Below are 27,328 nucleotides of genomic sequence, written 5' to 3'. Positions count from 1 at the left end.
ACACGAAATGAATTTTAGAGATACTTGCGAAGTAAGTAAGAATTATTGGCAAGAAAATAAATCAGACTCGTTCAAAACAAAATATATGAATAATTCAGGTATAGAATCGTGAATGAACTTTGAGGTTTTATATCAACTTTTAGCTTCATCGAATACAAACAGTTTTAGATATCACACGAAATGGAGTTTTAGAGATACTTGCGAAGCAAGTAAGAATTATTGGCAAGAAAATAAATCAGACTCGTTCAAAACAAAATATATGAATAATTCAGGTATAGAATCGTGAATGAACTTTGAGGTGTTATATCAATTTTTAGCTTCATCGAATACAAACAGTAAGTAAGAATTATTGGCGAGAAAATGGGTGAGACAGGTATTCAAAACGAAGTGTGGAATACCGTTTACACATTAAGGTATAGAAGTGGAATAAGAATACGTCTAACAGCAAGGTATGTAGGTATCCGGGTGTAGAGTGGGATCGAGAGATCGAGCTGCGTATCAATGTAGACAGGCAAAAGCGAGGAACAGGCATACTTATCGATGCCACTGTTCGATACTTGGCTGAAAGTTGTTTATACGGTATATTCCACACGAGTTTTCTTGCTCATTCGTTAGTGAATGGAACATCCTGACGGCAAAACGATCACGTTTACGTGCGCCGTTACGTGCACGTTCTCTGCCTGACCCACTACTTTTACGATAGGCCATCTTAGTGAAATTTAGTTTTGTTTATCCGCGCTAAAAAATCGAGATTTATTTATCGTTTTCGAGCGACCGAACGTTCCTCGAAACTCTTCGAGAGAGGAGAAACGGCCAAGTTGAAAATAGGCCAACACTTTCAATTATCGTCGAAATGATGATGATTTAAATTCGGTATCCCTCTGGGCGGATTTCCAATGATGATTATATCGATTTGACGACTGCGTGAACCGAATTTAATTGCTTTTGATAATTAATCACGATGATTCAATAATACGATAAACAGAGAGTTAATCGTTTTATCGTGGCGATATGGAATTCGTAAATATAAAATTTTATCAAAAATAGAAATTTCTCGAGCGTTTTAACGCTCGTAAGGCATAAATATCCTGATATATTTCCAAAAACAATTAACACGCGCGTTGAATACATTTACATTCACGATTTCACCGTCACTTTTCGCGATAAACCTACATCCGCCGAACCAACAACGCCATCAAGCTCAAACTGTTATACTTATCCTTCGTACACGTGATACACTTTTCTTACATTGTGCTTGTACTCGAGATTGAATACGAGTTTAATTCGAGATGGAAGCGAAAAAAAGGGGGATCGAAATCGAAGAAAAAGGCTTAACTACACGGGACGTTAAAGATCGATAAAGGAGTTTTTCGAGAGCCCTTTATTCCTCGAGCGGACGTTAGATGCGTTATCACGAAAGGCGATCGCTTCGAACGACACATGATTACTTCCCGTAATTTGTGCTCGCCATTTATTTAACGCGAATACATTATAAAACGGTGGCCGTATTACGCGGAGAGCCTTCTTATTACGACAATATGTTTCTCCACGGGTATCATCGCCCGTCTAGATTCGTCCTGAATTATCTCGACTCACGGTAGGCTAGCGATGGAGCCGAGCGCATCGCGAGTACAACGTTCAATTCTTTCTCGATTATCTCTCGATCGTCTTGAAATCGAGATCGTGTTTATTGAGAGTGCAATAATAAATATAAAAAATGATCGTTGATCCTTCTTTTTAAAAAATTTCTCTCCATTTTTTGTGCGCATGTAGATTTAATTACAGGATTTTTAGTAGCTTATCGCTAAAAAATTTCCATTCGTTTAAAATCGATATTCTTTATCGATTCCAATTCACGCGTGATCAATAATCGCGATCGAAGCAAGAGATTGTCACGTAACGATTGTCTCGTTCGGTCCCGTCGCTACGTTTGGTCCGTAATAAATGTCACCAATTGCGGACCATTTTATCTCCACTTTTTCCTTCCCCGGCGCGGATAACAGAATGGAAAAGCCGGCTCTCGTTAGAAAGTGGAATGGCCACTTTTAGACGCGCAACGTTGTCGCGCGCAGAACAATGACACGTTGTTGTCAGTCATTTTCGTTAATCATAAACGTTAATGCGCGCCATTACGCGCTAAACCATCGTATTCGATTGTTCGTCGTTGCCAATTTTTTCCCCAAGATTGCCGTGTCGAGTATCGTAAATATTCACGACTCTGCGCAATACGTTTGTGGATGGAAATGATCTATTATGAGTTTTGTTTGAGCCCATGTATCCAACACGTACGTTCCAATTTATTTTCCGTCATGGATGATGACAATAAGTTTAACGATCAAATCGATCGTTTTATATAGGGGAGGGGAGTGAAGGGATTATTTCTGTGTGTTATTCTCTCCAGAGAAACATTAATGGATGTTAATGCTCGGCTGTCGGGGAAAAGTATCGATTCAAACCGCATTTAATGGCACCTTAATCTGGTGGCGATTAAATATTTCAACAAATACGTTAATTATAATGCTCTCGTACCATTTCATTACCAATTATTATATACTTTAATTGCGAGGAAATCATCCTGGACTCGATGATTCATCGCGCTCATCCTCTCGTTCCATTCGATGACATAACATTTTCGTATTCGAAGAGATATTCCGCCAGGTAAGAAATAAGTCCACGGAAAAGATCGATCCGAAAGATATAAAAACTGGCGTATAAACTGGAATTTCCTTCGAGAAATACTACTTTATTTTGCATAATCATATTCCCCCTTTATATTTTTCCCCTCGATATATATTTTCCACGTCGTTTCCCTTCGTACCATCTACGCGAATTAAAAAATATCTCCGTGACAATTTTACCCAACTTCTTCTCTAACTATCGAAATATCGTTTGAAAAATAAACGACGCAACACCCGCATCTCTTCGTGAACTAAAGAATAAAAATAATTATTGCCAACCATTCGTCGAGTAAACATTTTCAGCCAAGCATCGAATCGAAGGTTTCCAGGTCGCCAACACTCCACATATTACGCAATGGTCGTTCAGTCTTGAATATCATCCTCGTCGATCTTCTCCTACCCTTTCCTCCACTCGTGTTCCTTCTTGTGTTGCACGGATCGCGATAAACTTCTCCAATAGCCGAGGTGGTGGTCGTCTTCTTCTTCTTCTTCTTCTTCTTCTTTTTCTCCTCAACTCTCCTTGATCCGTGGCCAGTTGATAATTTGCAGGCTTTACACTTCAATAAATCCGCGTATCTTATCGCATCGTTACGTTTGCCGGCGGGTAGAGGAAGGTTGAGGAAGGCTGCGCCTGACAATGAATCCCATACTCTCTGTTTGGCCTCTCTTTAATGGCCCCTCTCGGCCGTCACATCGTAGCAAGTTCAACGATCGTTCGGGCACCGTTACTTTTCTAGCCGAGGTGGAGAAGGGAAGAGGAGGAGGAAGGAGGAGGAGGAAGAAGAGGCCATCGAGAACCGCCATCGCTGAAGACCTCTCTCGGATTTTTGGCTATTTTCGACTTCAAAGTCCCTCCACTTCCTCGGCGATCTTCCCCGCACGGGAAGAGGAACACGCTCGTCTGGCTAATTTCAAATGCTTTATTTTCACGACCGGTTTACCAGCATTGACTGCTAACTGTATAAGTTAGGAGTGGCACGATACGAAGCGTGGACGTCTCTATCCGCAGCGCCTACGTGCTACCCGCGGATAGAATGGAATCTTCGATTGTAACGGCTGCAACAGAGATCGGTTATCGACGATGAGACTCGAGGGCGGTGGTCGTGTATAAAGCCGGCTGCTCAGCTCGCGAGGAAATTGATATGGATGCTGTTGGAAGAGGTGTCTGGGGAAGAGGGGGGAGTATGATGGTGTAAAAGTGAAATGGTTTAGTATGTATGAAAATTGTAATTGGTATTGATAAAATAATATGGATAGTCTAGATTGGATTGTAAGTAGTAATTTGTGCGTCTGTAATTGATTATTCTGTTATTCTATTAATAAAAATCTGTGGGGTTTGAACGAATGCGTTAATTTCGTAGATCGTAAATTTCGAGAATATAGAACGAAACGTAATTGGGGATATTTGGAGTTAAGTGAAGCGTAGAGAGCAAATGGCAGATATTACGTACGTTCTGATATAGATATTGTAGAAGTTTGATTCGGGCGAGATGTGGGTAATAGATGTAATACATTAATTCCGCGGTGAGCGTTAATTCCGTTGAGAGCGGAAATACGATACGTGTTTGCATAACTGAATATCTCGTAATCGAGAATAAATGAATCGAAAGAGGAAATATCTTTAACGCAGGGAAATATAAACGAGCGAGCGTAAAAAAAATCAGATAAAAATTCTGAAATTTGAAGTTCTCGTGTCCTTTAAGGAGTGAAATTTTGTACGAGTTCTTATATAATTTGTCGATGAAAGAATGTCGATTGGTCGTGTAAAAATACACCTTGCTAACAAAAAAAAAAAAAAAAAAAAAAAAGAGAGCTCGATCGAATTCTGAGAATTTCTGGATTCGTTTAGAAATAGATTCGTTGTAAAACTATCAGATCATTAGATATTTTAAATGAGATTCTACAAAAATATTTTTTATAATTTTTCAGATCGAAATTATTTGGATTAAAATTCATCCTTCTTCGTGTTAATTTTTTGCTTTGTATCAATTTACGTATTGTTTAAAATTTTTCTTTTGTACGCTTTCATCTAATGGTTGGCAATATAACGGCTATTTTACGCGCAATACTTATTTCGAAACAAATAAAATTTACTGCTATTTCTCTCTTTGTCCCACTCGATACAGCGAGGAAAGTTTGTCATTAACCTCGAGTATACCTCGCGCCATTTGTCACGGTGATGTTTGCGACGGTAGAGAGAAAGAGGAATAGACGAGATAGCAGCGACGGTTTAATGAAGAATTCACTGAAATTCGTGTACTGAAAATTTGAGTATTGGAGTCTTTTCTGGCCAGAGACTCGCTAGTCGAAACGTGTCGGTAATACAAATTAGTAGTATAATTTTTTTTCTTCATAAAACAGGATTTTTTACATTTCAGATATATATTATAATAAAAATAGAATCATTTTGATAAAGGGATTTTCAATTATTTCAAAGAATATGTATAAATAATTCATTATTGTATCGTCAGAGAATCAATTTGAATATCGTAATAATTATAAATAATAAAATTTAAATGCATTTCCGATGTAAAGATGTAATATCGCGCATGAAAATGTGCAGTAGAACGTACGTAATAGTAGAATTCAACTGAAACATTTTTAGCTCGTTTTTTTTTTTCGTACTCGAATAACGAAAGAGAGAATAGAATATAATAATTACGAGATCGGAAAGAAAATTGTCTACCGTTTGTCTCTATTTTCTAAGAGAGAAAAGAATTTAATTCTCGTCGGTTTGACCGCCGACAGAAAGGATTAGCAGAAGCATGGAAATATCAATAGCCCCGCGGCCGTCAATCGGTCGACGCACGTAATACTTGCGGACTGTTCGGCCATTTTCGTGCGCGTTCGGTCGGCTTCGGCCGAGCAGCATTGTCCCGCGTTGTCAGTTCGCGGCAAGCAAGCATCGCGTGTGTATCGTGTGTTTTCGTTCCGCTACGACTAGCGGGAAAATGTGATCGTTCAAAAAGTTCGCCGACCTGTCGTTGAAAATTCTCATGCCCGTGACCGTTTCGAAACGTGATCGAAAGAATCACGCGCAAAAGGTGGCGCGTCGTGCGCGGTGATTCGAGTTTCCGATTACAGTCGCGTCTCGTGTATCGTCGTACGTATGTTCTCGCGGTGTTGTGACAGTGTTTTTTGGTGTTTCGTGGCCAAACGAATTCGATCGAATAATTTAAATCGCGTGGATCCTTGCCAAGAACAGAAAAGGGCCGGATAATTTGTGTGGCGTTTTTCGATACGAGATTTTTAACCGAGAGGAACTTCGAGAGACGTGTCGGTATGTCTTCGTGTACGTTGACTCGGGGTCGAAAGTCCTTGAGCTCGAAGTTTTTCGGGCGTTTATCTTGATCGCGACGACAGTGCTGGGGAAAAAAGTTCGGTGGAGTCTCGGCAGGATTTACGCTGAAAATATTCGGACAACGTCCGTGGTTCGTCGTGTAACGCTTCGCTACAGGTAACTGTCAATCGATTTATATTTTCGATAGATGATTCGATCACGTGATTTTCCGAGGCATATCGAAATGTTAATGTCGCGATTGATTGATAATTTGATCATCTGGATTATATTCGTCGCATATCGAAGTATTCGAAATTCAACTAGCCATATAGGTTAGAAAATTAGTCGGTAAACGTATCGTTACGTCGCGAATAACATTTATCGAGCGTATTTGCAATTCGATGAATCGAAGTTCATTCTCCTCTATCGATCGATCGTGACCACACTATTTTCACGTATTTCCAAGTGTTCTCGAAACGGATAAAGTTAGAATCATCGATAATATCGAATTTATAATACATAGGCGAATAGAAAAAGATAGAACCGACCGAATTTGTTCGATAATGTCATTCGTAAAATGGCATTCGCGTACGATATAAAACGAAGTGAAACAACTTTGAATCGTAAATGAATTTGTCTATTCATTTTCGACCAGCAATACCATATTTAATATTACGCATATTTCTCTACGACACATTTTTTGTTTTTCGATGTATTATTACGACCATTTGCTGGTACGAATGTTTCCACGAATTCCAAGAAGTAGGAAGTCCGTTGACATTTGTAAACAGAATATTTGTACAGACATGTTTACATTCATGGCATAGCTAAGCTGGTTCGATCAAGTTTTCATTATAGCATCTCGATGTAAATACCATCGCCGCTAATGTAAAGAAGATTAATACGACTTGGCACTGGTGGATAACGAAAAAGATGGGGAAGGGGGACATCGAATAAAATCGACGCGTCTCTATCTGCCGAGCAAATGGATTTCGCAAGATTCTGCATAATTAAATATAGCCGGTCGCGGTTGAGTAACTATGCTTGCGGTTCTTTATACAAATGCTTTATTTCATCCGCATGTTTGACGACCGTTTTCAAATTTAATTCCTCGTCGTCGTGGTAGAGACGGTTCGCAAAGTGCTGTCATTAGTATCGATTACTTTTCGAAGCAATGTTTCTTGGTACTTATTCGTTTTTTTTTTTTTTTGATTCTTTTATTATTTTGATTTTACAAGATTGAATATTTTTCGTTTAATATCGAACGATAACGAATCGAAATTGCATTTTTATTTGTCGTAGAAAATTGAACGAGACATTGATTCATTAGAGATAATAGTTATTTGAATCGTTGATGAAATTGTTTCATTATTTTTTTCATTTAAAATATTGGAAAAGTAACAATTGATAGAAATCTTGTCCAATTTCAAACGTTTTTCTGTCCAATAAAGAATCGAAATTGCATTATTGCAGTGTATCAATATGCGTACGTATATGTAACGCGATCGAAATGAACATAAATTAAAATAATTATTTCTTTGAAAGTATATAATTAGTTGGCAAATGTTTATTGAATTTTTCATGCATATTATACATGCAAAGAAAATAAATCGTAATAAATGTCAATTTCAATGTTTCGTTTTATTCCATCGAGATACACGTGCTATTGAAATTATGATTCGTTTTGATCGATGCTTTGTCGCGTATTTTCACTTCGCTCTTTACTTTTGAATATTTATTTTTGTTTCCATCCGCATCATCGAAGCAATTTTTTTTTAATTTATTACGTTTGAAGCATTTTTCCGTCTGATTTACGAAACATGGATTTTTTCGATCAATTATTACTTTTTACATTTAAATTCTTTTTTCAATTTTTACCACTTACTTACAGTAAAACAAATAGAGATCCCATCAAAGACGAAAGAAACACATTCTGATTCGTACAATTTTTACTTTCGATCGAAAATCTCACGACATAATAATCTGATAGCACGGTTTAGCGAATAGAATAACTCCATTCGATCCGTCGATTCGGTCGAGCGCATTCATTCCACTCCCACTTAAGAGAGAAAAAAGAAAGAGAAAAAAAAAAGAAAAGAAAAAATCCGAAATGCTTTCCTCGATGATTGGTAGAGACTTGGCGGCAAGCCCCGGATCGTCACTCTTAGGAAACGAAAGTTTACGACCGCGAAAAAATGTTGAGTTGGTTGTAATGGGTTTTCAAGGTAAGACAGATCGTAATAAGCCCTTGAAGCTCCGGGCGCTAGTCGTGGCTTAAGATCGATGTTGCAAGAAACCCACGGGTCCGCGTGTTATGATTGTTAAGGTTTTATTCACTCGTTATTGCATCGGTCGTTAGCGAGCCCTCTATTTCAATCTCTCTCTCTCTCCCTCTCTGCGCCGAGTTACGATTTCGAATTCTTATTTTCCGCGCCTCTTCTCGCGGACTCTCGATTCCAGAGAAACCTCGAGAAGCGAAGAAGAAGAAAACGGGGAGGAAAAGGGACGAAAGTGAACGAAGAGAATCGTTTACTCTCGGGTGGAAAACCTTTGGGAGGTTTATCAATAATTTATAAGGGCGAGCCCTTGGAACGTGAGTCCTCCTCTCGAAAGACTCGACGAAATGAAGCGACTTCCTTTCTACGAGGGTGCAACGCCACGGGACACCTTTGGCATTTCCCTGACTTTCCGTATAATCCTCGTTCGATCGAATTTCCCAACCCGAATTCCCTCTAAATCGTGGAGGGGGAGACGTCTGCTCGCTGAATTACGCGCGGGGAGAGGTAAGTTTCCGTTCTCGAACTCTCCTCCGAGGACAGATATTATACGCACAGGTTGTTACAGCTTGATTCTGGCGCCCGTGTTTCTATTTAGTTTCGATTACGAATAGGTGTTAAGTTGTTAGGAAGCCGCCGTGTGTGTGCTGCGTCACTTTGGTCTTCCCATTACAGAGTTGTGTAATTCTCGGTCGAATCGAAGGGGAAAGGTTTCACTCTTTAAGGTTCAAGAACACTCGTTTCGAAGAATACTTGTTCGGTAATCGGGCGGGTTCGATTTTTTCCCCTCCCTCGACCTCGTTAAGAGACTGCGTTTTTTATCGTTTTTATCGTTCAGAAGCGAGTTTCAGAATGCTTGATAGTCGGCCTGTTGCACACCTAACTTAATTTGATCGAAGATTTAGATTAAACGCGTGCTTTATGTTTAATCAAATATGCGATTTTACGTTCTTTTATCTCGATTAACTCGAGTTAGAAAATTCTCCCAATTAAATTCGTTCACGGAAAAAGTGAAACGATTCTCGAGACAAAATTTCTCGATACTCCGACAACCGGTGATCGTCTTTGGAAGAAGAAACAAATTACGACCGACTTCGCAGCCGAGTCGCAACACGGTTTGACAAATCTCGGCAGTTATCGCTGATATAAAGAAACGTCGCACGCCAGCTGATTCGATCTCGTTTCTCTTCCCCTCGGTCAACCTTACCTCCCCGGAGGGAGGCATAGTCCGCATAACCGAGTTGCAGCGAGGCCAGATGGAGCGACCACGCGTTCCAACCAGATTCGAATCGGGGCGAGATACGGCGCTGCGTTGTGGATCTCGAGCCGAGCGCAATTAGGTAACGCCGCTCGATCTCCTTCCGCGTTTCTTCCGCGGCTGACAGCTGCGAAAAAGTTTCGAAACCCTTGTTGTTCCCCCCTTTCCTTCCCCGCCGATTTTATCGATTCCCCGATAACTTAAGAGCCAATTACCTCCCTCTCTCCCGTTCGATTACTTGGAAACTTGTTTCCAGGCTTTTTATGCGCTTCGTTAACGGAGAGAGAGAGAGAGAGAGAGCGATCACGTTCGTTTGCTCGTTCGGGAAGGAAGTTTGAGAAACGATAACGGGCAACGATTTGGAAGTACGTATCGATTCGTGTGGTAGATAAAAGAGAAGTCTGGATATTTTTACTTTTAACCCTTTCGTCACTACGACTACAGTCGAGACGCTGCCCGTACGATACGAGCGAAGTTGTCGAGTATCTTTCTCTGGAAACGTGGCATCGATATTTCGTTTTTATCGTCAATTTTTTTTTTTTTTTTTTTCAATAAACGCTGACGATCTTTCTCGAACACACTTTTTGAAGTCACCTGTAGCGAAAGGGTTAATAATTTAACCTGTAAATTTATCTACACCTTGACTCTCGATTTCCGAGCACTTGGAGGCGTTACGATAAGTTAATCGAACGGCGATCTCTCGACGAGAGAATAATTTTAATCGTGATTTCGATATATGTCAATAACGATGTAACTTCATATTTAATCATCTTTTCCGTGTGCGTTCGAATAAAATATTAGGCTGTCCCATAAGTTTCTTTCTTTTTTTTCTTTTGATCTCCTCGATTCGCCAATTTTCACTATTTTTGTGCTATGGCGGTTTTCCATTTATCAAGCTGATCGAGGAGCTCATCGAGTAGACTACATCTTCCTAGTCGAGGCCTCGCAACAGTTCAACATCCATTGTCCATAGTCTCCAGTGCCTCTTCAACCCTTTCGCTACTACTTAATTTTTCCTTTCAATAAACACCGTCAAAGCACCGTCGTGCACATTTTTGACCCGTGACAAATAAATTCTTCACCCTGTTCCTTATCGTCTGTTGAAAGTGGACAAGAGGGGGGGAAGAAGCGTTGAATTCTGCCGCCACCGTTCGTAAATCCGGCAAATCGAGGGGAGGGAAAAGGGGCGGAATGCGCGCGGAGCACTTGGGAGGCTCGTTATCAGGAGGAGTGCACCTGGTATCCTTGTTCCAGCCGCGGCATCGGGAGGCCTCGATCCGATGTTTACGAGGGATCCTCGTGAGCAGGCACTCTTCTTCCTCTCCGTGGTCTCGAGGAGGAGGCGGCACGGCTCTCGGCCAGGAACAGATCTCCACTCGAGATCCTTTTTCAGAGAGGTTTAAGGTCGGCCGCGTGCAAGTCCCTCGAAATGTCCAACTTCGTGCATATATTTCGAATATACTCGAGTATACTCTCTTGTTGCTTTGCCTCGCGTGTTTCCTTTTTCCCTTTTTTCTCTCCCCAGTAAACCCTTCTCCCATCCACCCCGGGAGAGGTGCGTCTCCAATCGAATGCCCCTGGTGCTTTCGATTCGAACAGGATGCGGTGTGACGGAGCGAATGGGCCAATTAGTCGAGCCTCTCCTCGCGCCTTTCTCCAGCGATTGGACCCCCTGCTCTTTCCTCCTGGAACAGATTCGTCTCAAAAGAGTTGTCCGAGCGATTTGAAAATCTTTCAACGAAAAAGAAAAAAAAAATTGGCTTCCTCTTCCTCGCTCGCGATTTTCTTGAGATTTTCGAGGAAACAAAGCGTTTTCTTTCGTTCATTTTTCGATTATATTATTCCATTATATTATTTCCATGGAATTTCGTGGAAACGGAGGCAAACGCGACGTGGCAAATTACTTCTCTCCTCGCGCCTTTCTCCAGCGATTGGACCCCCTGCTCTTTCCTCGTGGAAGAGATTCGTCTCAAGCGATTTGAAAATCTTTAAAAAAAAAAAAAAAATTGGCGCTCCTTCGATCCTCGCTTCCCGAAATATTCGAGGAAAAATGAAAAGTTTTTTAACACGAAAGAAAAACAAAGCGTTTTCTTTCGTTCATCTTTCGATCATTCGTTATATTATTTCCATGGAGTTTCGTGGGAAACGGAGGCAAACGCGACGCGTTAAGCGGCAAATTACTTCTCTCCTCCCGTTGCAAATTGGAGAGTGCGTGTCCGCGGCCAATCCCTCTCCCACAGGATCGTTCTTCTCGATCCTGGGAAAAGAAAGGTAGGGCGAGAAGAAAGAAAGAAGGGCAATCTCCGCGTGGTCACGAAACGAATTGCACGGGTTCGGATGCGAACGACCTGCCTGGCCCTCTTCCTTCCTTCGATCCTCCTCCTCCTCCTTCGTGCACACGCACACGTCACGCCTCCTCGGTATTCGCGAAACCAGTTCACCACTGATCCTCGCGGTGATCGCCGAGATCCGCGATCTCGATCCCCTCTGCGCGCGCATCCCACGGCCTAATCGTTCTCGCCCCTCCAGCCTTGCCTATGCTTTGAAAATTCGATGAAGATAAACAAATGTCGAATTGCTGGGTCAAAATTAATTTTTCTACGTATTTTAGGGAAAAAATGGGTCTCTCTTATTCGATATGTAATACGATACCGAAAGAAAAATCCCGTTGCTGACGAGTCAAGACAAATCGAACCGTAAATAATTGTGTCGTTAGAAGAAAAATATGAATTTATTATACGCTCGATTGATCGTAAAATAGTAAAATGAGTTTCTAAAAGAACGGTAAATATTAAATAAAATTTACTTAGTTTCAAGTTATTATAAACGGTGAAATATAAAACGGTAAATATTAAATAAAATTTACTTGATTTTAACTTATTATCGATTGAATAATAATGACTTAAGGTTACAGTTAAATCGTGAAGTTATAAAAATTCGATAATTTCTAGAAGATTAGAAGATTTAATATCTTTTAGTGGTCGAGATATATTTCGATATTTCGATATTAGGAGAGGTTGAAGAACGAAGAGAAGTTGGAAGGAAACGATACGAAAAAATATTAATTCGGATACAGTAAATAAAATTATTTATTTAAAAAGTTTGTAACAAAAAAATGTACGAGAACCTCGAAATGTTCTTTCTCGAATCAAACATCTCGAAATCAAAATTTGCCGTTTAGAACGAGCGTTGCAACGAGAGAAGTTTAAGGTTTTAGAACGAATTAAGAGTGCAAGTCTTCTTGGAGAGGGAACAGATTGTTGAATATCGATGAATTGGATTGATTTGGAACGATCGGTGTTCTATTTTAAAATTTTAAAGGGAGTCATTTGATAATTGGAATTCTCACGAAACAAGTTCGTGGAGAAATGTGGAGAAATGGAAAATTTTGATAAAGATAAAAATGCTTCGAGATACTTCTTCGAGATAGGACAGGATAAGAATTTGATGGATGGATTCCGTTTAATTTAAGCTAATTTGGAAGGATTAAAACGTGTTCGACGATGATTGGAATTCTTGCTCGAACAGATTGTCGTTGAAAGGATTTGCAATATTCACAGAATATTTTTCAACAATCGAGTACAATTTCGGGGGGATAAATTTCCACAAAGAGGGATTCCTTCCTCTCGAGTTATAATTCGATCGAAAATTCGAGCCTTTTTTTCTCCTCCTCCCCCCGAATTGAGGGAACGGTTGTTGTTGGGCCAACAGCCGCTCCGGTAATAGATTTTCATCGCGCGAAGCCGCTCCGGCATGCGAGCCTCCTCCGTTATCCTTTTTCAATGAAACTGGTTTTTTCGCTTTTGCATCCGCAGTGGCGGGCCGCGGCCCATGTAAATATGTGTAAATAATTTATCGACATAAGTGCACGCCACGTTGCCGTCGCGATATATCTCGTTCACGGGGATCCGAGTAATTAATGTCCCCTCGCCTTCCATTACCACGCTCCCTCTTGGAAAGTGAATCTTGCCGTTATGAAAATTAACCGGATGATAGATCAAGGGGAGAAAAATGAACGACACGTGAAACTAGCACCGATTAATATCCTCTCCCCTTTCAAATTCGAATTTTCCACTTTTTTTTAGACTCTCTCCCTCTCTCTTTTTCTCTCAAAGTTTCTGAAATCTCCACGCGCTGATTATTCGATTTGAAACGGCGAAGAAGAAGCGATTGCTTTCGCTTTGACACAGAGTCAAAACCGAGACGTTTTAATTTGTCGGCGGATAAAAGTCGCGGTTCGAAGCGGGCCAGGAATTTGATGAAAGTTCGCGAACGCACTCGTCGAAAGATTGTCGATATTTCTGATGACTTTGTTTCTGTCCAATCTCCAAGAAAAAGCACGGTTCGAGAGTGCTCGGTCGGCGTTGTTGGATAGGTCATAACTCTGGTCGACGTGTCGCGCGGGGGATGGGGAGAGCAGGCAATTAATTACAAGCTCGCTTAATTAAAGAGGGTCTTGGCGTTTCAGACACGGAGAGGAGAGCTCCACTTTCGAAACATCGCGAGTGCACTCGGCCTCTCTCTCTTCTCACCCACGGACGTGTAACTTTGATCCACTCTGTCTCTCGATACGCCCTCTCTCAAAGCACTGCTCTCCAAAGTTTTTAGTTTTTCGTCAAACTGCTTGCAACAATCGTCTTCTTTTCTTTCTTTCTTTCTTTCTTTCTTTCTTTCTTCGAATTATTGTATCATCGGGGAGGAAGATTAGTGGAGAAAGGATCAAAATTTCAACGTTTTCTTTTTCATTGAAGAAGAATAAACGGCGTCTATGGTAAATGTCCCTCATTTCGTTCGATTATCAAAATCTCGTTATCGAGTCGCGAGATAATTCATACGTAATTATCGTACGAGGTGAATTGATTAAAATGAAATTACCTTCGATGATAACTTTACATATGAAATGCTCGAATGATAATTTGTACATTGAACAGCTATAGTTACCGCGGTTATTAATTAATTAAATTCCTCGAAAATTAAAAATTCCCTTGTCTTTATTTCGTATCTTTTTCCACCGAGATGCAACGAAAAAAGCGTCTACCGCGCTATTGGAACAATTAAAAACTCGAAGGCGATCTTGCGTGAAAACCGTGCCGCGAAAAAAGAAAAAGAAAGGGAATATGCCTCGATATGCCTCGGCTCGAATTTTCGAACAACGCGTCTCGATCGATCTCACGAATCCGTGTGCTTTCAGTTCCCTAATCGAAAGCAACAATCGACAATCGACGATGAACCGTGTCGAGTAGCGATTTCCTTCGAACAAAATTTTCTCGAAATTCGTCCGTTTTACTTGAGATCGCGCTCTCGAGAGAAGAGGGCCGCTTGTTGGGCGTTCGACAAAGGTTCCGAGGAAAATTGCGCGGAAATGGCGTTGACTCCGACACGGTGCCACGGCGAGAACCTCTCGGAGGATACGACGAACGAGGACGAGGCGGGGAACGCCGGCAATTTCGAGCCCCTGAGCGACTCCTGCGGCGAGAGCGACATGGAGGGCCTCGATCTCTCCCTGTTCGAGCCCCAGGTCGACACCACTTCCTGGTGCGACTCACGGATTCACGCGGGCACTCTTCATATCCTGGTCCATTACTGCGGTAAGCTTTGATATTTTTCACATGGATCATACATAGCTCTTTCTCTCGCCGAGGAATATTTAAGAATTATGTGTGTGTGTGTGTGTGTGTGTGTATGTGTATTATTGAGCGGTTGACGGAAATATCGATCTTTTCGTTCGAGAAATATTTTATTTGTTTCTTCTTTCTTTTTTCACGATTTTATCCTTCGGGGGATAAGTTATTGTAGATTTTGTAATTATTAACGCAATATCGGAGAGAGATTTTTTTTATTTTTTGAGAGGAATAATTCGAAAGGTAGGCATATTGCGTTTCGAAATCCTGTGAAAATTGATTTCAGATACGTTAGAGGCATCGGGTGAATGAAATTCTTCGAGGGAAAATTGATTTTCCCTCGTCAAAAGTATTTGATATGTAGATGAGATCCCGTGAAAGAATTTTCTTTTAAGAGAAAATTGGTTTTATCCCGTGAAGGGCGTTTGGTAAGTAGAACTTTTTACGCGGATATTGATTTTTCCGCGTCAAAAGGATCGATAAGTAAAACTCGTGTTCTCTCGTATTTGGAAAATTAATTTGTCCGTTCGTCCCGAAATCCAATAAAAATTAAGAAAGAAAAAGCTGCACGAATTATCAACGAAACATCAATGCATCGCGACAGACTACCTCTACAAAAATATATACCATACTCTGTTCATAAATTTCACAAAGTTACAAAAGTATCGAAAAGTTTGATTCGCAAACTTCACAAAGCATCACAATATCTGCACATCGTCACAATGCATCACAATATCTCCACGTCGTCACGAAGCATCACAATATCTCCACATCACAAAGCATCACAATATCTCCACGTCGTCACAAAGCATCACAATATCTCCATATCACAAAGCATCACAATATCTCCACATCACAAAGCATCACAATATCTCCACATCACAAAGCATCACAATGTCTCCACGTCGTCACAAAGATATATTTGCAAAGCGAGTACAGCAGCAGCCGCTACGATTTTAACGCGATATCGCGTTAGATGAGGCGAGTTCACCTGCGAGAAACGAGGCGTCGATTTCTATTAACATACAATGCCGGCCACGATTCGCCGTCGCGAATTAATCTGCCGCGTTAAATGAAAAGCCGAAGAAGAGGAGTAGCGTCGCCGCGTGGGTGGCTAAACGCATCTGGATGATGGGCTTTCTTTCTTTCTTTCTTTTTTTCGGGATCGCGTCGCGCGAATCTAGCGGGATTGAACTCGACGCGGAACAGAGATGATACCGGGGAGAGGATTGAGTTGCGGTGGATTTAGGATACGAGCTTCGGTTCGATGATGCGCATTGTCGGTAATAGGATGGATTTTCCTAGATTTTTTTGGGGGGGGGGAAGGAATATTTTCCTTTTTCTTGATAGCGAAAAGTTTCTTCGTTTACTTGTCTCTCTCTCTTTTCAATACGAGAATCGTAGATTATCGCGGGATGAGAAAATCGTAGGAATTTTTGAAATTGCCAATTCGGATGAAATAATTTGGGATATTCGGTTCGAAGATTCGTAGCCGCGAGAAAAATCGGTGGATGAGTATTCTTTTATTCACAGGCTTATTTTCTTACACGAAAAGCATTTCTATATGGAAAACAGGGAGAGAAATTCGAATTCAAAGAATCTCGCAGCCGCGAGAAAAATTGGCGGCTCGTCGACGAATATTTTTTACAAAAATTTATTTCCTTGCGTGAAAATTATAGGAAGAATATTGGAAAGTTGAAATGAAACGGAATTTTTCTGATCGTACTTTAAACACACTTTAAATACAAGCTTTCTTCCATCCACTTTTCTTTTTCCTTCCCCTTTTGGTCCAGATCAAACGACGAGCCCTCCAAAGCTTTTTCGGTGGAGGAAAATAAATTCCTGGTCGAAAAGTTCCCGCGCGAGGACAAGACGATAATTCCGATCGAATGGTTGGCGAATCACTTGGATAAAAACAGCGGGATCGGGAAAAGGGTGATCGATTCGCGGTGGAGGCCAATTAAACGGTGATTCACCGCGGATGTAACGCCGCCCGCAGATATAATCTGCTCGTTCGCAATAAATCGATGTAGGTAAATGAGTCGCGTGTCCTTTCCACCGTGTTTCGTCCTCCTTTCTCTTTTCGTTACCTACTTGGAAACCGTTTCTTCTCTCTCTCTCTCTCTCTATCTTTCTCTCGTGTTTGTGTACTCATTGATCCTCTCTCCTTAGAAAGAAGAAAAGAAGAAAGGGGAGGATAAGGGCGAGGCAGAGTTCTCTGTTCCGAGCTTCCAGCTTTTCGCTCGAATCGTTCGCGGAACCTGTCCAATGGGAGGAAAAGAGGTTTACAAGGAAACTAGGGAGGAGATCGATGCTTCCTTGATATTTCCTTCGCCGTAAACTCTGTGATTATGGCCGCTTCGAGCAGAGAAATCTCTGGTCGGAGAGGATGTTGATTAAATCGGTGGACAGGTGCGATTCTTCCGAGTTTGTTTGATCGATAGATTCTTTTTTTTTTTTTTTTTTTGCTTAACGGGATAGTTGGATGTTATTAATGATAGATGAGCGAATTATCGTTTCACGTTATAATTCAATTTTGCCCGTGCGTGTTACGTCGTCGATTAAATTCCAATTCGAACGAATGATGCTATATTTTTCTCCGTTTGTGGTATTCTTTGATTTGTAATCAATCGACACGAATCGCGATATAATTATTCGCGAAATGATCATCGATCAAATTAAATTTTTCAACAATATTTCCTCCTATTTTTAATATTCTTTGATCTGTAATCGCGTAGAAAATATCCTCGGTCATATCAGGATCGAGATGATGATATTTTAAAATGGCGAGAGTGGATGAAAAATTGATTCGTTTCGTTTAAATTTCTTCGAAAATCATTGTTCCTACGCAATGGAGAAAAATAGGGGAAAATTTGAAATGAAAAAAAAAAAAAAAAAAAAAAAGAAAAACACGCGTTCAATTAATCGAACTCTATTAAGCCGGCACTCGTCGTAATCACGACATTCACAAACTTGATTTGCGACGTGACGCAAAGCTCTCCTCTCGTTATAAGTCTGGTTTCGGGTCGAACGAAAGGGTCGATGTCGAGTTCAGTGGTGCGGGTAATTAAAAACGTCAATGCGATAATTATGGCGTCGTCGAATTGAGTGATTGCGATTTGTCTTGGCATGGAATGGAAACAACAGCCGATCCCAGCGCCCGTTCACATTGTCTCTGCGGAATAATTGGTAAACGCGACTTTAAACTTGAACTTCGATCGACAGGATGGGGTTAAACTTTAACTGATCAATCGTTTTCGCCTTATTTCCTTCACCTTTCAACGAAATCCTTCCTTGTGATTCGATGAATCACAATTGTGAGCAATGGCCACGTTGTAAAATTTAAAAAATTTTTCTCACCCATGTTTATTTCGATCTCCAACGAGAGAGATTTTATTCTGCCTGAATTAACTCTTAAGAGATCGATCGAGGATCAATTTCATAGTGCAGATTCAAAGTGAAATCGGTGTCGATTTTTCTTATGCAAAATACTTTTGTACACAACTTTGATCCATTAAGAGGAATTTATATGCTTCGAACGAAACGAAACTGGTTTATATTTAATCTTGCTCGCCATCTTCAACGTAACTCGACATAATCGATGCGCTCGTTTTTACATTCAACTTTGGACGTTAAAATTAGAACGTTCCATAATTTACGTAATCGCGATGGCGTCGAGGCATCGTTACACGATCGCGCGTGACTCGCGGAATTTTGAACTGTGCCGTCGATACATCACGAACCAGTTGGAACACGACATGTAAACCGAGCCGAGTTACATCGATACGCGCGTTATCACGCGCTCGTCCAACTGCTTACTTAACTTTCCAACATTTTCAGATGAAGAGGAAGAACGCTCTTCCTCTTGCTTCTCCTCTTCTCTACCAGATATCCGCACGATCTAACGATACTCGAATTCCTTCTTCCCATTAATAATCTTCCATTCAAAATTTCAATCGAAAGATCTCGTCCAAGTTTTCCTTTTGATAAAATTACTGGAAATAGGATATCCACACGATCTAACGATACCCGAATTCCTCCTCGATCTTTCTTCCCATTAATAGTTTTCCATTCAAAATTTCAATCTCGAAACAAAGGAAAGATCTCGTCCAAGTTTTATAAAATTACGATGCTCGAAATAAGATATCCGCACGATCTAACGATACTCGAATTCCTTCTTCCCATTAATAGTTTTCCATTCAAAATTTCAATCTCGAAACAAAGGAAAGATCTCGTCCAAGTTTTATAAAATTACGATGCTCGAAATAAGATATCCGCACGATCTAACGATACTCGACAGCTCACCCGAATTCCTCCTCGATCTTTCTTCCCATTAATAATCTTCCATTCAAAATTTCAATCTCGAAATGGAAAGATCTCGTCCAAGTTTTCTTTTTTTAATAAAATTACGAAATAAATGGTGAAAAAAATATTTTATTCACAGTGTTACGCGAGTGACGTGTAACGAGTCATTGGTTGAGGGGGGTTGAGGGGTAAATGAACTCGTGTAATATCGCGTGCCAATCGAACGCCTGTCTGCCGTTTGCGCCCAAATAACAAATGTGCCGGATAACGCGAAAAGGAATTGCATACCTGTTGATGATCAATTCCCTGCCTGTGTGTGCGTTTAGATAAAACGCGCGTACGGTTTCGGAGGTGCAAGGAGGAGATATATGGCACGGAACGCGCGTGACGTATGCGCGTGATAATTTTAAGAGCGATCGGAGAGCTGGAGCGGAGAGATGAGTCAGTCAGTGTCAAAGAGTAACAAGCTAAAAGTGATGGAGCATCGCTATCGAGAATTAAACGATAAACCGTGATGATGGGGGAATACAACTTGGGATAGAATTTTTTTTTTTTTTTTTTTTTTTTTTACAATTCTTTTCCCTCCCTCGATGAGGAGCAACGATCGTCGTTGTCCACGATCCAATTCGATTTAATCAACACACGATTTCCGATTTTTAAAAATTGCGTACAACAAATTTTTAATTAAGATCATTCCGAACGTCATCCGGGAAATTCGATCCGATGTTTTCGAATCGCAACGTGTGTCGTTCCCTCGTAATGAAAGTGTCAGCTGCAGCTGCGCCGCGGTTTTCACGCAGCCGGATATATTATTCGATTTAATTTCTTCATTTAGGTTATTTAATTGGACTCGCGTAAAAAAATATCCCGTTTAATTCATCCACGATTCGATTATTTCCAATGTTTCTCTCTCTCTCTCTCTTTCTCTTTATCGGGGGGTTATCGTGGAAAAATTGTGAAAAAAAATTTTCGAAAATCGTCGCTTCGATCCGTGTCTCCCGAATGAATCGAGAAAAGGGAGTCTATGGAGAGACGAAGTGACGCCGGGAATTAATTATTCGAAATGAACGTCGGTGGTCGATGGCGGTTCCATTAAAAGCAGGAAATTGTTGGGGAGCTATGTTTCGTCTCTCCTCCATCCGTCGAATCGACGATGAAACACCTATCGTTCTCTCTCGTCGAGGTTGCGTAATAACGATCTGATGTATAAATTTATGTTCTCTTCACCACTTTTTACAATCGTTGCGTAATCTTATTTACACGCGAGTGGAATTAACTGCTACGTTCCTTCTTCCTGCGCGCAATTACCCACGTGCCAACCTATTTCACGATTACTCTCCATCACGCTACGACGAGAACAGTTGGAATTCTTCTGCCCCTTTTTGTCGTCCAAATTATGATAAATTATGGAGCGACATCTGGTGATAATTTCGTTTTGGGGCAATTAAGTTCGAAATTCAATTAATAATCGATCGTTCAAATTTTCTCCTATTTTCTCTCCCTCTTATTCCAAACAATCACTTTTGCGCGTCCAATTAACTTTTCTTATCAGTTGTCGAAGAATTTATTCCTTGGATAATATAGGAGAGAAATCGAATGTGTCGATTAAACGCCTCCCTCTTTTCTTCGAACGCTTGTCACAATGCTCCGGATTAGACGAGGCGAATTCCAAGTCGACGAGGCTCGGACCCGAGAAAGCTCGGAGGAGCCGGGTCCTTCGCGAAGTTTACGACCGTGTATCGAGTTAATAATAATCTCCGAGCGAGAAACTTTCACGAAATAATCGAAGGGAGAGCACGCATGTCCCCGCGCGTGTCGCTTTATCGCGCGGCTCGGAGGGAAACTCGTCGAGATTAATTCGTTGGCTCCAATTACAATCGCCCCCTCTCCTCTCTTATTAATTCGCGCAGGGTCATCGGTGTCTATTGTGCTCGAGAAATTGGAACGTTCGAACGAAAGTCGATGACTCTCTCTCTCTCTCTCTCTCTCTCTCTCTCTCTCTCTCTCTCTCTCTCTCTCTCTCTCTCTCTCTCTCTCTCTCGCTCGCTCGCTCGCTCGCTCTGAGAAAACGATGTTGCTTTGCCGACCTAATTTCGACTCGTTTCGTTCGTTTAACGATCGAGCCTTGGACTCGATTGTTTTTATTTCTTCCTTTTCTTTCTTTCTTCCCCCCTCCCCTCCCCTCCCCTTTTAAATTCTCTCGATTCATATTTTTCATCGCGCTTGTGTCGTTCGATACGAAATACACTTTTTATACGTATAATTCGACTTTTCTCGCGAGAGACGAGATTTTCGACGACGATGAAAAAAATTTTTCTTTTAGAAGGCAAGTCGATTCGTTTTTTTTTTTTTTTTTTTTTTTTTTTTTTTTTCCTCTCCGTTTTTCGAGAATCACTGGCGCGGCGGTTGAAAACGGCGATTGGAAACGACAAATGGTCGGTTTTGCCGTTGACACAGAAAACAACGGAAGCGGAGAGGGGACTGGTTGCCACAATTGAAAGTAACGATTACACGGCGGCGCGGTTTGTGACACGGAAAAGTGGAAGTGGAATTTTCTCTCTGGGATAATGCATCGCATTTGGGCCACCTCGTACGGTTTGTATTTGAACGGTAACGAGCCGTGAAGTGGAGTTTAATCGATGGGAACGAATTGTGTGTAACAAACTCGAGTAGAAAAGTGAGTGGAAACTTTTTTTAATCGATCGATCGGATGCTGAGAAAGAAAACGTTAGGAAAGTTATGAACCGTTTTCAAGAGGTTCGAACGGATTATCGAACGAAACGAAAGGGGAGCACTTTTGAGTTTTTAGCGACGCGTCAAAGATGAAAGGAAACTGTGTCTGTGGAACGGAGGCCGATAGTCGAGATCCGTTTGACGTATCGTGGACGCTCATCGATAAATATAGCCCGATTGATAATCGTTTTGGAACGAGCGAATATTGCGAGTAAATCGCACTATTCGAATTTTTCTCCCCTTTTCGATTACGAAATAATCAATTTCGTCGAATTCAACGATGCTTTACGATGCGAGCGAATAACACGATCGTTAACTACTGTTCTACTAATATCTTCCCCCATTTCGAATAATTATCGCAAAAAAACGAATGGTTCGGCTAAATCTCACGAATATATCTCACCTTTTTCTCTCTCTCTTTTCACACAAATCTGTTAAACACAGTTCGATAATTGAAACGAATCGATCAAAATGTCACAATCTTCTCAGATTTCTCAAGAAATTTGTGGGAAACATACACAAGCATGGAAAAGTTGCAAAACAGAAAGAGGAGGAAGAAATTAAAATTGTAAACGTTTTTTGTGTGGTAAAGTAAAACTCGTGCAGCAACGCTCATCCCGTTACGCTACGAGGTTAAATTACACGTTTCGAGCGAGAAGTTTCGATGAGTATCGATAAGTCATTTCGCCAACAGCGACGTTTCACCCGGCGACAGTTGTCTTCTCTATCTATCCTGTAATTTCCATGCTCTCCACTGCTGCTACCTCGACGACGACTAATTACACATATCCATTTAAATTAACCAGTCTCTTTCTCCCCCCATAAACGGTTTCGACCGATAGCGTCACCGTTTTCCACCATATGCTCCTCCCGTTGAACACTCTTAAATACGCCATGTGACGTCGTGTTTTTATTAACTCGTCGATCGCGCTACTTTCTCTGCAACTTTGTTTTATATATATATATGGAGTAGCGATCTATTAAACGCACGATTAACCTAGAATCGGGTTAGAGACGTTTATAGGTCGATTTTTAGGTAGTTTTATTACAAATTTACGTGAAATTGAAATTGTTCCAATACAATGAATTTTACTCCACTTTTAACGTCTGAGATGTTCTGTAGAACATTTTATACGATACTTCTTTTGGACTCTTGTTCAAGAGGAATTCAATTGAACCGACTCGAGTTTGTTTTCTCGATGGATTAGTTTATTGGAAGACAAGTGTAAAAATATTTTAAGAAATCAAATAAATGTAAGTTAGAGATTAATCGAATTTAATTTATCCGATTCTTTATCAATCTGATAAAAAGAGAGATTCGATTGAAAAATATGGAATCGCAAATTTTCAACTATAATCGTAGTTTTGGATCGAATTGAACCGGCTCAAGTTTCTTCTCTCGACGGATTAGTTTATTGAAAGGGATTAATCGAATTTAACCAATTTATTCGATTCTTTGTCTGATAAAAAGAGAGATTCGATTGAAAAATATGGAATCGCAAATTTTCAACTATAATCGTAGTTTTGGATCGAATTGAACCGGCTCAAGTTTCTTCTCTCGACGGATTAGTTTATTGAAAAGGATTAATCGAATTTAACCAATTTATCCGATTCTTTGTCTGATAAAAACAGAGATTCGATTGAAAAATATGGAATCGCAAATTTTCAACTATAATCGTAGTTTTGGATCGAATTGAACCGGCTCAAGTTTCTTCTCTCGGCGGATTAGTTTATTGAAAGGGATTAATCGAATTTAACCAATTTACCCGATTCTTTACCCGATAAAAAGAATTCTCTCTTTCTATATCGCGATTCTGTAGACACAAAATCTATTGGAAATTTTCAACTGCAATCAAATAGAGGGGGATAATGACACGCACAGGGGTAACACGTGTTACACGCTAATTAATTGGACACCGTGGGTCTCCATACTCCATACACCCTCGTGCTCCTCCCTCCCCCAACTGAAAAGGTTAATGACTCGTCCAATTATATCCAAGCATGCCTGGAAAAATCACGGAGCAAACATCGGTTGTTATCGAGGGCTTATCGACGTTGCCACGTGCCCCCATTTATTAATTAACAAGAGAGGGGGAGGAGGAGGAGGCTGCGTCGTGGAGAGACGTGGGAAAAAGGTGGTGGAAAGGAAACCACCTCGGACCCGAGATGGCTCGTGAAAGAAACGAGTCGGAGATAAGATCGTGGGTAATGAACTAGCCCTGCCTAACCGCGCTTCTAACGAGGACCGAGCAATCTCCATGTCGCTGAAGGAAACACGCGCTCTTACTCGCGTTTTCGACACGAGCACGCGGGCCTCGAGAACCGTGAAGGATCTCTCTCTCTCTCACCTGTCCGCCACTTTTCATCTTCTTCTCTTTCTCATTCGTTCCAACATGGAGATGGAGATGCAGTTTACTTTACTTTAATCGTGGATATGGGAAATTTAGAGATGTGTCGAGAGAGAGATAGAAGTGGTCGTGGAGAAGATATTAGCAATTTTGTTTGATGGAAAGCGTTGCGATGGGATGAAGAATTTTCGAAATTATAATTGATTTTGATTTTCATTTCGTTATATATTTTCGAAAATGGAACGAGAGAAGAACGAAATTCGAATATTACTTTATGCAGTTTGCATTACTTTAATCGTGGATATGGGAAATTTAGAAGTATGATGTTGAAAGAGAGAAGTGGTGGTCGAGAAAACGTTAGATATTAGCAATTTTGCGATGGAATGCAAGTGAATCTCCATTTTCGAAAGCATAATTGATTTTGATTTTCATTTCGTTATATATTTTCGAAAATGGAACGAGAGAAGGACGAAATTCGAATATTACTTTATGCAATTTGTTTTACTTTAATTATGGATATGGGAAATTTAGAAGTATGATGTTGAGAGAGAGAGGAGAAGGTTAGATATTAGCAATTTTGTTTGATGGAAAGTGTTGCGATGGGATGAAGAATCTCCATTTTCGAAATTATAATTTTGATTTTCATTTCGTTATATATTTTCGAAAATCGAACGAGAGAAGAATGGAACGAAATTCGAAATGCATATTTGGAAAATTCTGCCGCGGCGTTGGCCCACCGAACTTGTTCTTAATGCGAATTTGATATCATTGTATCGAGATCAAGTTTCGAGAAATGTTGCGCCTCGATCGTTACGCTAATATTTTCTCGCTTTCCGTGGCGGTCGTTGGAACGAAATAAGGGGTTTTCCGATACGATATATCCAGACGAGACATAATCCCCTGAAATGGCCGGTTTTCCATATAAGAAGAGTAGGAATGTGTCGGGTTTAGGTGGAAATTGGAATTTATTGCGACCGATCTAAAATTCCCGTAAGAGTATCGCGTAATAATGTACGCACGGGTTCTCGTGTGACGATAAAAATGCAATGAAATAGTTGTGGCTGACGTGTGTTCGATATTTCGTAGACGATATTTCCACGATCAAGTTGAATAATCGTGCCTCCCTTTTCGAAAAACGGTGTATTCTCTTCCGTTCATTCCGTTAAACAACGATTCGTCCCGAAGAACGTAACTTGTTAAATATTTTTCAACTCGACTGTTACGCATTCGTATCCCTCAAACATTATGTGTAATCAACGAATATTCTATTCCATTCCAAGTTTTTGACAAGTAAAAATCCAATTCGAAATTGCTTCTCGAAAACGCAGCATCGCTATTTCGTGAGAGACGTGATCGAAGATGTCTCTAAGCAAGTTCCATTCGAATATCGAGGCAACAACTTTCGTTTTGGAAAAAACGAGCTTGAATACGCACATCACTGCATAACAAAATATCTCTCTGACTTGGCCAGAGTGGCCACATCACACAGTATTTTACATGGTTGCACGATATTAGGAGCAACACCTGTGCTACCAGAGAATCTCGTGAAGGAGGATAAGAAAATTTCCAGTGAATCGATGATTCTTTTTCTATATTTTGGAAGTTTTAATCGAGACGAGGTTGGATCGATGGAAATAAAGTCAAGCAACGAACATTTTCGAAGTTGAAATGTTTTATCGATTTCAACATTAACTTTTCTTTCCTTTTCAAGAGATATTCCTTTTATCTTTCGCGTCTGTTCTCTTTCTTTCTCTCTCGAGACAGTTTCTTTCGAAGTTGCGAGGCGAAACTTGCGACGAGCCTTGCGAGAAGTATCGGGCATCTAGTCGGCAAACTTTTCCACAATACGATCCCGCCAGCTAACTTTCGAATTTCTCCCGCCAAAACCGCGCGCAGACTGATTCTTGAGATTTAATTTCTCGCGTTTAATTACACCCCGTTGGAACCTGTTGGAACCTGCCTATGATCTCATTTACAATTAAACGTAATATTCTTCTCGAGGAATCATGTAAAGAGATCTGAAGAATCTTCATCTTCAACAAAACAAATTCAAATTCGAAAAATATCCGTTCCTTCGATCGTGAAAAAGAGAGATTCGTCTTCAACGAACGAGCTTCACCACGTGGATGGAACTCGAGGTTGGCTGGCTGTTGGCCAGGACTCCTTCGATCTTCCTCGACATCGCGTCGTGCATCTCGCATATGGAGATATGCTTCCCCGTTGGGAATCCATACGCTCGGTGATCGTCGCCTTTGAGAGGCGTCCGGAAGAAAGGAACAGAGCGTATCGATATTCGAAAAATATTTGCTTAAAGAGAGAGAGAGAAAAGAAAAAAGGAAACGAAAGGTGGATGGAAGGGAAATTTCGCTGGGACGTGAATACGTGAATATTTTAATAACCTCGACTCGAGAGTACTCAGAAAGAGAGAGGAGAGCAGAGAAATGACTGTACAATCCTTTTGTCGCATCGCGAATAATAAGAGCGAAAGAACATATTTTTCCTCGGAATTGTCTCGCTTTTCGAAACGGTTTCCTTCCTTGAGATTTTCTATCTGTTGAATGAACGGGAAAAACACCGATCAAAATCCGTTCCGTACCACATCCTCCCCCCCAAAAATCTTTTCTTTCTCTCAGCATTCTGGAGAGGAAAACTACAGGAGCAATGTCAAATATCTTTTCACGACGAGTCGTTCGTTCGTCGAGCGGCGGATTGTTGTGCATCGGCGGACAAAATCCCGGCAACGACGAGGCGGGACGTGTGAATGGAAGGGCGAGGGAGCCGGTGGTTTCCAGCTGACCCGAACAGAAACGTTGCATTCGAAATGCCTTC

At 40.8% G+C, this 27,328-nt stretch overlaps 1 protein-coding gene across 1 annotated transcript in view; it reads left to right on the top strand.

The window, feature by feature from the left end:
- The first annotated feature begins 5,581 nt into the window (after nt 1–5,581).
- LOC147657406 (uncharacterized) overlaps nt 5,582–27,328 on the top strand; it is a 60,268-nt gene continuing 38,521 nt past the window's right edge. Inside the window, exons 1-2 of the mRNA XM_086909701.1 lie at nt 5,582–6,135; nt 14,684–15,080. Coding sequence (XP_086765827.1) covers nt 14,855–15,080 — 226 coding nt within the window. The 5' untranslated portion in view covers nt 5,582–6,135; nt 14,684–14,854. The remainder of the gene's footprint in view (nt 6,136–14,683; nt 15,081–27,328) is intronic.

The sequence above is a fragment of the Apis florea genome, unplaced genomic scaffold, assembly GCF_048593485.1.
Source record: "Apis florea isolate Af1SG1 unplaced genomic scaffold, ASM4859348v1 contig_3158_pilon, whole genome shotgun sequence".
In the NCBI taxonomy this organism is placed as follows: Eukaryota; Metazoa; Arthropoda; class Insecta; order Hymenoptera; family Apidae; genus Apis; species Apis florea.
Note: the sequence above shows the minus strand (reverse complement) of the source record. Positions and strands in the feature narration are given on the sequence as shown.